Here is a 14,453-nt window from a genome sequence, read left to right as displayed (position 1 = left end):
GACTCAACTGATTAAAAGTGAGTAATCTATTTTCCAAATCAGAATCTCAGGCCGTATGAGTTTACAGCTGCAGTTGTGCAGCTAAAACAGCTTAAAATTGCCATCTAGACACATTTAACTCTGTTTTGTTGAAATTTATCATGGAGAAGGTACAAAAGCTGTGAAGTTAGCAGATCTATAGAGATGGTAATGCCCAAGCAAGGCATGCTGGGGACAAGAGCCTCTTCAGTTTTCAGAGCTGTGGCTGGAACAGGACACATCCTTGACAACCTTAGTGACTTGACTACAGTCACAGCAGGAAATAAGTGTCAGAGCTGGGAACAGAACCCAGGTTTCCTAAGTTTCATGTCTGTAACTATGAAAGATCATTTGAAATTACCCAACAACTCTGCCATCACGTAATTAGCTGGTGAGACTGCAACCAAGCAGATCTTCCAGAGAAATTTTAATTACACATCTCTCCACGGAAAATTCTGCACAGACGTTAAACTTAATTGTTCAAGAACTGAAATGCCTTTAGCTTTTCTGTAACTATGTGGCTGGTCACAGATCCTGCTCCTGACACAAAATGGATACGTAGTCCAAGTTGCTGCCCAGCAAAGGGATTTTGTATAGTATCTATATGCAAGCCAGCAAAGAGGTGCAGAAAACAGTTTCCTAATTTCACTTATTAGACAGTTCTTTCTCTTTCTAATGTCATTATCAAAAGCAGCCGTAAAACTAGGGTAACATGCCCTTGTCAAAGGATTTCTGCAGCCAAATCGCATGAGCAGAGAACCCCTAAATTAAACTGAGTCTTGCAACAAGATGCAGTTGTCACCAATATCTTTCAATAAAAGTTAGTTTTTCTGCAGTTATCTAGTGAAGTGATTTCTACCTAAGCGCATAGATCACTGACTTCGTAAAGAATAAAGCAGAGTTTATTACAAAACCTGATATTTAAGGCTTCTTAATCAAGTATATTACATGAATCAACTGTAAATAAAATAAAATTTGACCGTAAGATTAAGTGACCAAAAAAAAAAAAAATTTTTTCCCCCTTCATGCTGCAAATTAAATCTAGATTTATTGGCTAAAGTTCAGCCATTCAGCTGATGTTATCAACATAAACCAGGCATTATCTACCCCGGAATACAGCTCTCCAGTAGAAATACACACCTCCCCAGTAGAAAATCTGCACCCATATAAACTTGACATGTTTGTTTTTGAAAATAGTCCAAACGAATGCCATTTACATACAACAAACAGATGTTTGAGTTAAGCTGATTTATAAAGCACAAACCAACATAACTTTTTGGGACAATAAAAAAAAAAGTGATTTGTAGTTTTCCTTTTTTATAAATTTGTAATGACTCTAACCAAAGTCAAAGTCATTGTTACTAAGCCTCTTCAGCAATGATTTTGTTAGTGTTCTGAAAGTTAGACAAAGATGTCCTCTGTGTAATAATTAGGCTCCTTTAAAACAGCATAGAAAACTTATCCTGGGGAACTGAGGAGAAATTTTTGACTGCGATTTTGGGCTATTTCTTTCATGAAAGACACGGGCTTCAACAGCCACCTCTCCTCCAAATAACCCCTTCCTACATTTTGTCTCCATCTCCACCACTGAACTAGGAGAACTGCTGACACAGCCATACAGTAAAGTGGACTGGAAAACTGATCCAACCAAAACCCCACCATTTTCCCAGTAGTTTTTAATTTTTTTTTAACGTATCAGCTCCCTAAAACAATTGCATGACCATTCCAATAGCTTGGTGGTGTAACAAAAGGGTACAGCGTGGAAGAAGAGTTTTATATTGCTGCTAAGGAAGCATTATTAGCATGAATAACGAATTAGGCAACTGGAGAATCAGGCAGAGTAAGCGAACAAGAAGCAGCACTACAAAAAAGAACTGTGCAAAGGATGAGACTGCCCTCCCAAGCATAAACAAAGAAAAAAAAATGCTTTCTCAGTCAACTTGTTGATATAATATACCCCATCTCCTGCAGACTCTTACTTCTTCAATACCACTATTAACTTATGGCAGCACACATGTACGTATGCCCTCCCCACGCACTCTACAGCGCTGTTAAGTGAGACAGCAGAAATCCACAGATCTTTCAGCTAGGATTAGTGACATGAGACCAGCACACAACAAATCAATCACTGTTTCAAGCTTTGCAATACCTGCACAGATAATTACAAATCATCTGACAAGCAATTTTTGCTCATGATTTGCATAAAGCTAGTATACTTTAACATGATCTCCCAGTATTTCTTATTCATAATTCACAGCTTTTACAGGAAAAAAGGCAAAAGTATGTTTTGTAAAAGAACTGCTATGTGACCAGTTTTCAGTGAAAGAGGTTTGAAAGAAGGAAGTCTCAATCAGACCCTCTTCCTCCTTTCATAAACCACACTGAACACTGCTAAGGAAAGTAGTAGTTCCCCCAAAAGCCCTTTGGACACCATGTCCTAGTTAATGAAACCAATAAACAGAAGAAAACTCAGTCTCAGGAAGCCTGTTTCCTAGGGAGGTGACTGACTGATCACGGCCGCAGAAACAGAACACCACATTTCCTGGCAGATTGCCCAAAAGCCTGCTATTATGCTGCTGCCAAGATACATTTTGATTAAAGGTGTTTTCAGGAAATAGATTTTCTTGCTTTGGATTTTTTTCTGAATATACATGGAATACTTTTCCCTTTGTCAGATAAGATGATCTATTCATACTCCATGCACATTTTCAGAAGTCCATGTAAATTTGTACTCAAAACAGTCAGACAATAATTCTTTGTCATATAACCGGGCAGTAGTCAAACTGAATTTGTCATATCAAAGGTTAGCACGAAGGAAGAAACAGCCTCTCACAGCAATTTTAAACACTGCTCTAACAACTAAAGTAGTGAATCAGCTGAAGCACCCTGAGGTTTACATAGTGCCAGGCAATTTGTTCCTCTTCTTTTAAATATCACTGCAGCAAAGTAATAAAACAGTATTAAAAGTCATGCACTATTCATGCAACTTCCTCTTCCCGCTTACTATATCTACAGTTGTTTAAAATATCTGATAACAAATCATGTTGTAACCTCCTAGAAGACCTATAACCAGACTACATTATTTTGTGAAAACAAACACTCCAGGAAACAAGGCCTGAGAAATCATGAAGCAATAATCCTTCCTTTCACAAAGTTAAAAAAATGCCTAGTACTGTATTTAGAAAAGTCATACTGGTGCTTGGAACAAAGTCCTAGTTACATACAGCTCAAGTTGTTCTTATTTTACCTTATTTTGTCAAAATACCCACAAAAATAACTTGGAAAAATCCCTACTTAAAATTTAAAAAGCCATCTCTCCTCTCCTTATTTATCTGCAAAAATAACAATCAAGCTAAACTGGCCTTGTTCACTGGTAACATACTTCCCTGTGCCAGTTTCTCTATTCAAGTGACTGATGCCAAACATACTCGTCTTGTAACATCAATAAAATCAGAAAGGAAAAGCAAGCTGACCAGGCAAGTTAGGCTTTCCAACATAGCGCTCTCCAAGACTGATATGACATGTCCGGTTTCTGTTAGTAGTGAAGAATTTTAACAGAGATTTAGGTACACTGCTTTATTTTAAAATACCCCAACTTTGCATCAATTAAGGAACTAACTTTCTTATCCTCTCCTACAATCCAAATCACAGTATTTACAAAGCGTAATCCATTCTGGACTAATCCATATCATAACCCATATGATAAAATAAACCTCTTTATAACAGCTACTTTTTTTGTGACTATCTTCAACAGAATTCAAAGCTTCGCATTTTTCCTACAGGATTATTAGAATTCTTATCCAAATGTCTATAATACATTCCTCATTCGTTGCTTTATTTTAGGACGCTCCCTTTCACACTCAGACACACAATTATGAAAATTATCAATAATGAACAGATCCAGTGATACTTTTGCTCTATTTCTTTAGCAGTGATTTTGTTAAGAGTAAGAAAAATCTGTACACAACCTTATAATTTTGCAAACTGGACCAAGAAAAAATTATAGGACTAGTAACGCCAGTTCAAGCAAAATTAACTTAATGAGTTTTATCTGTCATTAACAGCTCACCAAAAAAATGTGTATTTGTAGGGTGTCAAGACACATCCAACTTTATCAATGTCCTCTAACCACACATTCTGCGCTACTTGGATACAATGGCAAGTTTTTAAAAAACTGGCTGTCTATACTGTTGCAGAGGGGAAAATGTGCTAGTAAAAAAATTAATTAGGAAATCACTCAAGGAGAGGAAAATGACTGCAGAGTCTTCTGGCAAGAATCAAACATACACATGGCAAAGCGATCTGCACCAGAGATGACAGAAAACAGAGCTTTTACAATAAATGTGTCTTCAACTCTAATAAAGAAAGCAATTAACATTCAGATTCTAAGAAGCAAGCCTCAATCTCAAAGACGTGGCTAGTGGCTCCCAAACTACTTTGCAAGGCCACTCAGTGCTCTCTCAATGTTTTCCCTAAAAAAAATGCATTATGATAAAGCTCCAAGAGAAGTTGAGGCTTGACAGTAGCTGTGGTCCAAAATGTTTGGTCTTTTGCTGTGATTCCCAAAGTAGCCCATTGCTCTAAAGAAGTGGGAATGAAGATGCCTTTGAAGTTCCAACTACACAGTTTTAATTTCACAACTAACAGTTTTCCTCTGTGGGCTCCAGCAATTAGTTATCCTTATTGGCAGTATCATCTCCCTCTCAGACACCTACAAACAGAAAGTAGGCAAGATTTTCAAAGCTGAAGGGTGACTTTAGACACCCATCATGAGGCAACTTATAGGGCATCATATTTTATAAAACAAGAATTGAGATCTCAAAAATCAATAGGCACTTTTAAGAACGCTGCTCAAAATATATAAAGTACTTTGACCATGGAAAGTGCTACAATTCTGCAATAATCAATCACACAGAAACAGCAGTTACTAAACAAAGTCACACTAAGAAATACAGAATCAGTACAGTAAATGAAACATTCAACACACAAATCCTTCATATACCTTGACTAACCATAGCATCTAAAAATAATAATAATAATAAAAAACCTAATTGTATCCTTTCTGCACAGTCCCTGGATTCGTTTAAGTCATTTTATCACAGAAATATTTTTCTTTGATTTCAATACTAAATAAGGCATTCAAATCTGTGACAGGTTATGAATTTTGTTTTCACTTAAAATTAGAAAGCAGTTCCAATTTTGTAGCTAGCAACTTCACCATATACAAAAACTAAATTTGTCAAGTCCGTAACAGGACAAATACAGAAGAATCACACATTTCTATGTGCACTATTATCTTAAAATGAAATGCTGTTTACCCACTGCTCCAAAGAGTCATTTATAAAACTATTTTACGCAAGCATGAAGGGCTCCTGTTCTGGGCTACTCATATGACCATTATCCCATATGAATATTGAAAACCAACATTTTCAATATTTAGATTGGTTCTAGTAGGCAATAGCTATTTAGGCTGATCAGCTCCTGCGCTGCAAGTCTAATTCATCTATTCCTTCAGTATGAAAAAAAAAAAACACTTTTCAAAAAGTTCTTCTCTCCAAACCCCCCCTAGATAATAAATCTTAAGGCTTTTTCAAAATGTGTGCCAAAAATTATACTGACAATTGCTCTGACAGTTACTGCTCAACAAATTTAACGGGAAGAAAGTTTAGTTCATAGCTAGAACTGTCTAGCTCTTCCCTTTAACATGCTTTGATAAAGCTTGTTCTGTAAAACTTAATATTACAGTTTTGAGTCTACTCCATTCATTGAATATCACTTTAAGTTTTAATTCCATTTCAAACATGACTTATGATCTAAGTATCAGTTTGATGTCCTGCTTTCAGACATGTCTACAAACTAGTTTATCCTTAAAGCTTGCTAAATCTTAAGCTTCCTTTCTATTTTGTTGCAATTCTTTTTCCAGACAGATACGTAAATATCTGCAAAAATTAGCACGGCCATCCATAAAACTAGCACAAAAATGTGCAAAAGGGATAGTAAGAGAGTAACAAAACGTAACAAAATATAACAAAACATACTTTTTGGTATGAACCATATAAAACTTCTTTCCGCTGTACAGTATTTCAGGATGAAAACAAACAGCTTGCCTTTTGTCTACATCATCATCTCTACTTCCCATTTACAGGAAAATTCTCCTTTCCCATGCTTATTTTTACTCAAATTGAACAAGAAAAAAAATCCTCTTAAGTCACAGTATGCGGGAGGCCAAGGAATTGCAGGGTTTTGCTCTTTAAATCATGGCGTAGTCACTGGTCCGACTTTCTATCTTTTCTACCATGGTCTGTATTATTGCTAAGTGGGGTTTTTTTTCAACAGCAGTTGAAAAGAGGTTTGTATAAAGAAAAAAAGTCTAGCTGCAAATATGTCACCTGTGTTTAGCTGGAAGATATGACCTTGAGTTTACAGACACACTTTGTCATACCTATTTTGCTGCAGTTCTTATCTCCTGGCTTACAAACGGATTTTGCGCTAGAAATTAAAGGATTTTTTTTTTAGAGGTATACTGTAGATACCTTTTTCCCAGTGAAATAGTTACAAAAACAGTCATAACTACTGAGGACACCACAACACAATAAAGAAAAACAGATGGCAGGTCACTAGCGAAAGGCACAAGTCACAATGCTTTTAATGAAATTTAAACACATAATTATATTTTTCCCTTATAACTCCCATCTCTCCACCGCAGAAGAAAGCAAACAAAAGTTTTAATGAATTCAGCCAACCCTAGAAAATTCAGCCAAAACTAAAAAACCAAATACCAATGATATCCAAAACACATGTTGAATGTTATTAAATTCAGCACATATTTACTTGCCCTAGATCATGAATTTTATCTTCTGATGAGAGCTCAGAGGCAATGTCTTAGACATAGAGGCATCCACCCTGACCATGCCCCAGATACCACCTACTGACCAGAACACAAAAAGCTCTTGCTCTTTGTCAACAAAATAATACTTTTCTCCCTCAGTCACATAAAACATAAATAGACAGTAGCTATTAAGGGAGCAGGACCCTGCTAGTGCAGGAATATCATAAAGTCAATGAAATGGTCATATTATTGTGTGACAAGTGGAAGTTTAGCACAACAAAAATTTGCTGCTTAAAAGGCTCATAGCTAGGGGAAAAAAAAAAATAGAAAAAGGATGGGACAAGATACAGGTCAAACATCCAAGTCTCACAGAAAGGCAGCACATCAGATAACCCTGATTTTCCCATTTTTAAAATGGTTTTTGAAAGAAACAGTGTCAAGACTGGTCTGATTAGGTTTTGGTAGGCAATTTTTAAATCTAGAGTTTAATTTTTATGAGGTAAGATTTAAAAATTACACACAGGACACAACGGATGTCTCCGTTTGGAACAGACAGCTGGCTGAAGACAGGGCCAGGTTCTGCACGCTTTGGAACACACTGTGCTGCAAATGTATTAGCCTTCAGCAGTCACAGAATATAAAAATAAAATAAGGTTAAAAGACCCAAACACAATGGGAGGACTAGTCCAGCAGATCACAAAATATCTCTAGCAAAAAAATAGGGCCACATTTTCTCCTGAGTGAATTGAGATGAGGGGGGTCATTAACCCCCCGTTCTCCAACTACTCTAACCAAAGCAGTGCAACCTTTGGGCTGTTCTAACACTGATCCTTCAGTGACAATACAGAAGGTATTAGCTGAGCAGTCTGAACCAGAGGAACTCTTTTGAGCAAACATGCATTTATTTTTCTAGTATACAATAACAAACACCCACTTAATTTTAGCCAAAAAGCGGAGCAGGCTTCAATGACAAGTAAGAAAAGAGTGGGGAAATTGTGCTCCAGGAAAGCAATGTGATTTTAGAAGCTAGGATTCTCAATCATTGGATTAGTTCAAAGTACTTTCAGTATTCAAAAAATACAGGGAATTCTTTGGGGAAAAAAAGAAGTAACTGCATTCATTCGATTCTATAAAATTGTTAAGTGAAAACAATACACACATCAGTGCAAACAATGAGATCAAATGCTGTTCACCTTGTTCAGAATGTCAATAACCACAAGTTATCACAGAATACCATCTGCCCCTCTCAGAACATCTTAACAGATAGCAACACCTGGAAGGAAAGGGAGGAACGTCCCAAACATACAGTCCTCTAGCGCTAATCTGTTCGAGGACATTTCCTGTATTAGTAGAAGAAACTTTTCATTAGAATGCATCCAAAAGATGAACAAGAACACTCCTACAGATATAGTCCTAGGGTGTGACAGGGACAACCAACACAAAATAGTCAAAAACATTCCCTGTGATCACCTCTCAATGCAGGCTATGTAGAACTTTTGGACTAGATGAACTCCTGATGTCCCTCCCAATCTGAACCTTCCTATAACCATGGAATAAAATAGTCTGGTAACTTGGTTTTCCAGTTAAAAGACATCGATCCAACGGAACTAATCTACACATTTTGTCTTTGATTTCCAGTTAAATATCAAAGCTGCATTTGCCTGAATACCTTGCTCTGCATAGTGAAAAAGTTGTCAGCACACAAGAGCATTCAGGTTCTTAAATTGTAGGAAGATACTCTGCCAAATACAGCATAATTCTGCTTCTCTTGAACTGTCATGTATAAAAGAGGGACCAGGCAGGTAGCTCTTAGGTTTTCTCCATGCAGTATCTTTTGTACATCATTGCACTGTTAGATAACAGATCAAAAGACTCAAAGTCCACATAATAGCAACTAGAAGGGAAATCCAGACCTTTCTTCACTTGACAGGACTAATAGTTCAAAATTACACAGCTAAGTTCATACATACAAGAGTATTCTACCACAATTTTTGCAGACTTCCTTGCCAGACAACTGAAGTTGTCATTACTTTCTGTTAATGCCACTGCAATAGCTCCTACAGTCCATGTACACCATCAGGACATTAGCACAGTCCAAACACTCATAAATTTATCAAACTGGAAGTGGTACAGAAAGTCAGTGAGCACACTACAAAATGCCACTTTGTACTCTTGTTTTGTATTGGTACTGCACAAACTTGACCAGGAGAGCCACAGTAGCGCTCTGCTGTACACATACCAGCTATGTAGTCTAACCCATCATATTTGGAAATGCAAATATAATATAGCGTACTGTTCCCAAGCATTCAATGATGCTTCCTATCAACTGTTGTTTACCCGGTTGCTTTTTTCAAGCAGACTTAGCTGTGCCTGTGGTGTTATGCAACCCTCAGCAAATCCACATGCCTACTGGCTTTCTGAGATCTCAAGGTAACAGAGCTGGGACTCAGACATCTTTCCTGCTCAAAGCTTGTCTCTGAAATACATCAGGGCATTTTACTCAATGCAATGAATTGTACTCCATTTGTCTCTACATTTTTAATTACTAAAACTTAAGCACTTCCAACTATTAACTAGATAATGATTTTATAATATAATAATATTAACTAAAAGTTGCATGCTGTTAATGACTTACTACACAGTTTATTTAGTAGGGGACAGCATTAGAGGAACAAAAACTGATAAACTGTGTAGGGTGGTGTTAATTGTTTCTGAGCAAACAAAGCAGACCAAAGGCCAAGATACCAAAACAAACTAACAATTTGTAAGAGAGTCCCACATAGGCACTGAAGACTGAGCAACAGTATTACTGTCACCAATTTCTGTTATACAACAAATCACTGAAAAGACAAATAACACCTCAGAAAATTGCTTTGGACTTGTACGACTGTAATAAAGATGAAGAAAGTCTTACATTCTCAACATGTCTCCTCTTCTCAGAGGACTAGTTATCCCTTTATGTAGCTATACAGGCATGCATAGACCTTCACAGACTAAAGCACAGCAAAGTCATCACTTAAAAAACTTAGCTGAAATAATCTGAATTCCATAACAGGTCCTCTCATGACTTACTAAGACCACCTGCTTCATTTTCCCTGCCCCTTTTACAACTCTTGAGAACACCATATACACTCAGAACAATCTCATTAATTAGTATATGAAATACTGTCCTCTTAAACAGACAAGAAGTTGCAAAACATTACTTGGTTTCCTACAGAGAGTACTTTACTACCTAAAAGCACCTTGAGCAAAGCACCAGTCCCTCCCCCTTTCCCCAATCCCTTATTACTTTCCAACATTTCTGCACACCAACTTTTTTCTTTCGTACTACTGCAACATCCCACTTAAATCACTCCCACATATTTGCCTGGTTCCAGCCCTCCTGTATGGAAGAGAAGGCTTTTTTCAAAACCTGTTGCCACATCAAGCACAGGTACAAATACACACTCTAAAGGCATCCAAACCCACACATTCTTCTTCTATCAGAAATAAATCAGACACAGATTTTGTCACCCATTGATTTAACTATTTCTGCCACCCCACTCTTCCCACTTGCTCTGATTATTTTCTCAGCATCTTTCCCAAGGTTCTCGGCCTTTTGACATTCTTTCAGAAACTAAACATCACAGACATATGAAGAAGCAAACGCATGGTGGGATCTACGTTACACCAACAATTACACACAGGGATGAGTTGTCTGAATGTCCCTCGGAAGAAACATGCAGTGTGATACCTATCTTAGGCCATTTTTCATCTTTGCGAGCTGTGAAACAACCAAGCCATTAACATCAAACAGTGAGGTTTATAGAAAAGAAAACACAAAACATGTATCATTGCAATAATTTTTTTTCCTTAGTACCATATTTAAATGTCTGTTCAAGCATCTTGACTTTTTATTACCCCGTTCTTCTATGACACTAATCCTTCCCTGTCAAAACTACTGCAAGTTTTAAACAGCTATTTTCCCATCAAACAGTTTCCTTTAGAAGAACAGAAATCTCTTAGTACTATGTTTATTGCTCATCTTGTTACACTAAGCTTTTACTTTCTATTAAGAGCAAACATATTTCAGGAAAGCTGGTCAGTGTACTCATAGGGAGAAAAGCAACCATGCTTGATATATGAATTCCTAGCACTGATGCAGTCCTAATCTAAACTCTACAGAAGACAACATAATGCTGCTTTAAACACCACACGCACAAACCTCAAGCCACCTTCAAGAGGAAAAAATAATAGCTATGTTGCACCAAACAGTCTTTACTCTAAAAAACATGTGTACAATTGTAACAGAACAGAAGTGTGCAGTCAGAGCTCAGACAGAGCAATTAACTTCCAGGTCAGTAACTCTTGGTGTCACACCAAACTAGTGAGCGCTGTCAAGCTGGCATTGAGAGCATCACAAGCTCTGTGCTTCAGACACAGATCTGGGAAAATCTATGGGCCGTGGGAAAGGAGGTAGAGGAAGAAAAGGAAAAAAAAAAACCCAAAATTTATCTTTTTGTAAAAAGTGATATAACAAACAAATCATTAGTGAGACAGAAGCTTTAACCATTAAAATATAAAAACCTAACTAATATAAGTTCTCGTACTAACCTGGGCAACGTCTGTGATGCAAGGTAACTCCAATGAATAGAAAAAGTAAGTTTGCAAATAAATCATTTAGCAGGAATTTCTCCCTTTGAGAAAATGCAAGAGAAATATTGCTGGAGGGGGCAGGAAGCTGGCCAACACTTGAATCAAAACAGCCAAACTCAATGTACTTCCCCGCTACAGCACCACAGACATTACAGTCACAGCCGCCTTATTTCCCTTGCACGCTATAATACAAGTACACCAAGTAGCGCCTTTTAGAGGGCGACACCCTCTCTCTGCAGCCTTTTTCAAGTGGTTTCCCCCGCGAAAAGCACTTCACGGATGTTTTCCTTTCATTTCTCGTCACTTTCAAAGCCTTAACACGCACGCAGCAGCAACGGCTGCAAAGCTCTCAGGTACAGGGAAATAAATGAGACAGACGCACATCAGGTGAAAAAACCTTGGAACGTTTCGCAACGTGAAGGAGGAAGAGAGGCCAGCAAAGCCCTGAAGAGCCGGTCCACAGAAAAAGGCACCGTCATTCCTCCGTGAAAAGAAGTTTGGGGAACCCTTCCCAAAGGGGGCCAGAGGTAAGGGAAGGCGCTTTCCTCTGTGTCAACGTGGTTTCAAGAAAAGAAAAGAAAAGAAAAAAGTAACCCCCCCCAAAAAAACCCCCGAAATACCCCAAACCCTCCGATACGTCTTAAAATAAAATTTAAAAAAAAAAAAGATAATAATGATCCAAGTGAAGCCTGCACGTCTCCCCAGCCCCTACACCTCCCCGCCCCCATCGGGGGGAAGGACTCTCCTCCCTCACACACTCCGGCCCGGCTCCCCATCAGCCCGCCCGCCCGCCCGCACCCCCGCTTCCTCCGGGGACCCCGCGGCGGCAGCGGCCCGGGGAAAGGCGTCGGAACGGAGTCGCCCTGGAGGGCCGGGCCGAGGCGAGGGGCCGCCCGGCCCGGGGGTGCGTGGGGTGCAGGGGAAGCCCGCGGCCCGGCGCCGCGCCGGGAGACACCTACCAGCTGCTGCCGGACCCACCGCAACATCCCCGGCGGCGCGGGTCGCGGCCCCCGCGGCGGGGCTCCCTCGGCAGTGCCGCGCCCTCCGCTGTCGCCGCCGCCGCCGCCTCAGGCCAGCCGCCCGCCGCGGCTCCTCCCCATGGCGCAGGGGCCCGACGCCGAGTTAGGAGCGGCACAGCCCCCCCGGCGCCCCCAGCCGCCGCGGCTGCCGGCGCCCCGCCGCCGCCATCACAGGGCCGCCACTGACACCCCGCGGCGCTGCGCCCGCCCCCAGGAAGTGACGTCTGATGGCGGGGGGAGGCGGGAAGAGGGGTCGGGTGTGGTGGGGTGGAGGAAGGGGGTGAGGGGACGGAGGGCGGGGGTGGAGTGCCTGATGCTCCCCGGGTCTTGTCTGCCGGGGGTGCGTCGCTGGTCCTGATTTCTTCACTGTCCCGAGGTGCCGCTTCTGGATCGCAAGGGCCGTCCGTGGGCCCGAGTGGCCTGAGTCCAAGCAGCCTCCTACAGAGACTTGCACAGGGGTGGCCTGGAAAAAATCCCACCCTCCCCATACAGGAGCTGCCGTGGCAGCCTGTCAGGTCTCTGGGCCCGTCAGCCAGGGCCTCAGCGTCTCTGAGACTCCCCTTTTCTAGTGAAGTGAAGCTACTTCACAACTTCATTATTTTTATCTTCGTTTGTTTGTAAAAAAATGCAAAACATGCAGATGTTGGAATAAAGACTTGGAAAAGAGGCCTGATAACCACTGATGTAAATTTAAAAACCAAGTGCGTGGTGTGTAGGTATCCCAAAGCAAGGTACACGTGCTGGGAGGATCTGGCACCTTTCTCTTCCTGCTACTGGCAACATGGTGCTAAACTGCTGTTTGGTTAAAATTGGATGTTGAAATGTGTTGATGTTGGGCAGTGATCTCTGAAATCTTCCATTTAGCTCTGAAAATAGCTACTACTTAGGAAAACAAAACAGTGTTCAGCTTCAAACACACTGATACAAGTCTGCAGCTTCTGGGGCTGTGTGGCTAAGAACTAAAGGAGATTATTTTAAGCAGTAAATACCTGGGTATTTGTGACGGAATACTGTTGTCAGTGAAGTCAATGACAACTTTGACACTGACTTAAAGAGAAGCCTTTTGTGTGTGAAGATCAGAGTACTATTGCTGCCATTCCCATTTGTTTCCAGGTAATTGTGATATATAGCAACGAATCATAATCGTATCTGCCATAGAGCTAATGTCATTTTTAATGTTCAGTTAGAAATTTAGAACATAATTCAGGATTTAAGATAGATGATATAATGTCTGAACAACTGCATCTTGTGGTGAATGCTGATGGTTTAAGCATCTACATTTAATTAGAAAAATAACCTTAAAACAGTGGGGAATAAGACTTTTTATCAGGCACCTTGGAAAGCTAATGTTAGCAAAACTCTGTATTAAATGCTAGGCATTATTTCAAAACATTTAAATACATCAAAGCTGACTTTCAAACAGCTTGCACTACCCTATCCATCTAATGTGAAGTCTAAAATAACAGAGTGATTTCATAGCTATGGCACGTTGCCTGGAGAGTGGCCTTGAGCCAGCAGCTTAACTGATACGCTCAATAATCTTGTGCTCCTCCTTTATCATCAGATGTAGAACAGGGTCCTGACCACTACATGCTAAAAATCGTATGCCATTTCTCTGAAGTGCATGAATATTTGTCACTGTGTCCCTGCCAAATTCAAGTATGAGTTGCACTTTCTGCAAGCTTCTATTTCCACGGCTTGCAGTTATGTTACAAAAAGCTACTTGGTGCTTCCTGTTCCACGTTGCTGTAATGATACTATTTCACCAGACAAAACTTGGAAGCAATTTACAAGTGGCTTGAACCCTGCAGTTTATATTTTTCACTTTAAAAAGTATGTATTTTAGTGGATGAAAGTATATTGATAGGATGAAGTTATTTTACTGCGTGCAGCAGAAGGCTCTGACCGCATTCCTTTTCCAATATATAGCAAAATTCCACCAGAATAATATC

The 14,453-nt window shown here is 39.9% G+C and overlaps 1 protein-coding gene across 7 annotated transcripts in view; it reads right to left on the bottom strand.

Moving 5' to 3' along the window:
* Window positions 1-12,701, bottom strand: part of ATP11B (ATPase phospholipid transporting 11B (putative)) — a 73,587-nt gene extending 60,886 nt beyond the window's left edge. For all 7 annotated transcript variants that reach the window (XM_075506952.1, XM_075506954.1, XM_075506955.1 and 4 more), the window contains exon 1: window positions 12,442-12,701. In XM_075506952.1, coding sequence (XP_075363067.1) covers window positions 12,442-12,468 — 27 coding nt within the window. In that variant the 5' untranslated portion in view covers window positions 12,469-12,701. The remainder of the gene's footprint in view (window positions 1-12,441) is intronic.
* Window positions 12,702-14,453: the final 1,752 nt, after the last annotated feature.

Source organism: Mycteria americana, chromosome 7 (genome assembly GCF_035582795.1).
Source record: "Mycteria americana isolate JAX WOST 10 ecotype Jacksonville Zoo and Gardens chromosome 7, USCA_MyAme_1.0, whole genome shotgun sequence".
Classification (NCBI taxonomy): domain Eukaryota; kingdom Metazoa; phylum Chordata; class Aves; order Ciconiiformes; family Ciconiidae; genus Mycteria; species Mycteria americana.
Note: the sequence above shows the minus strand (reverse complement) of the source record. Positions and strands in the feature narration are given on the sequence as shown.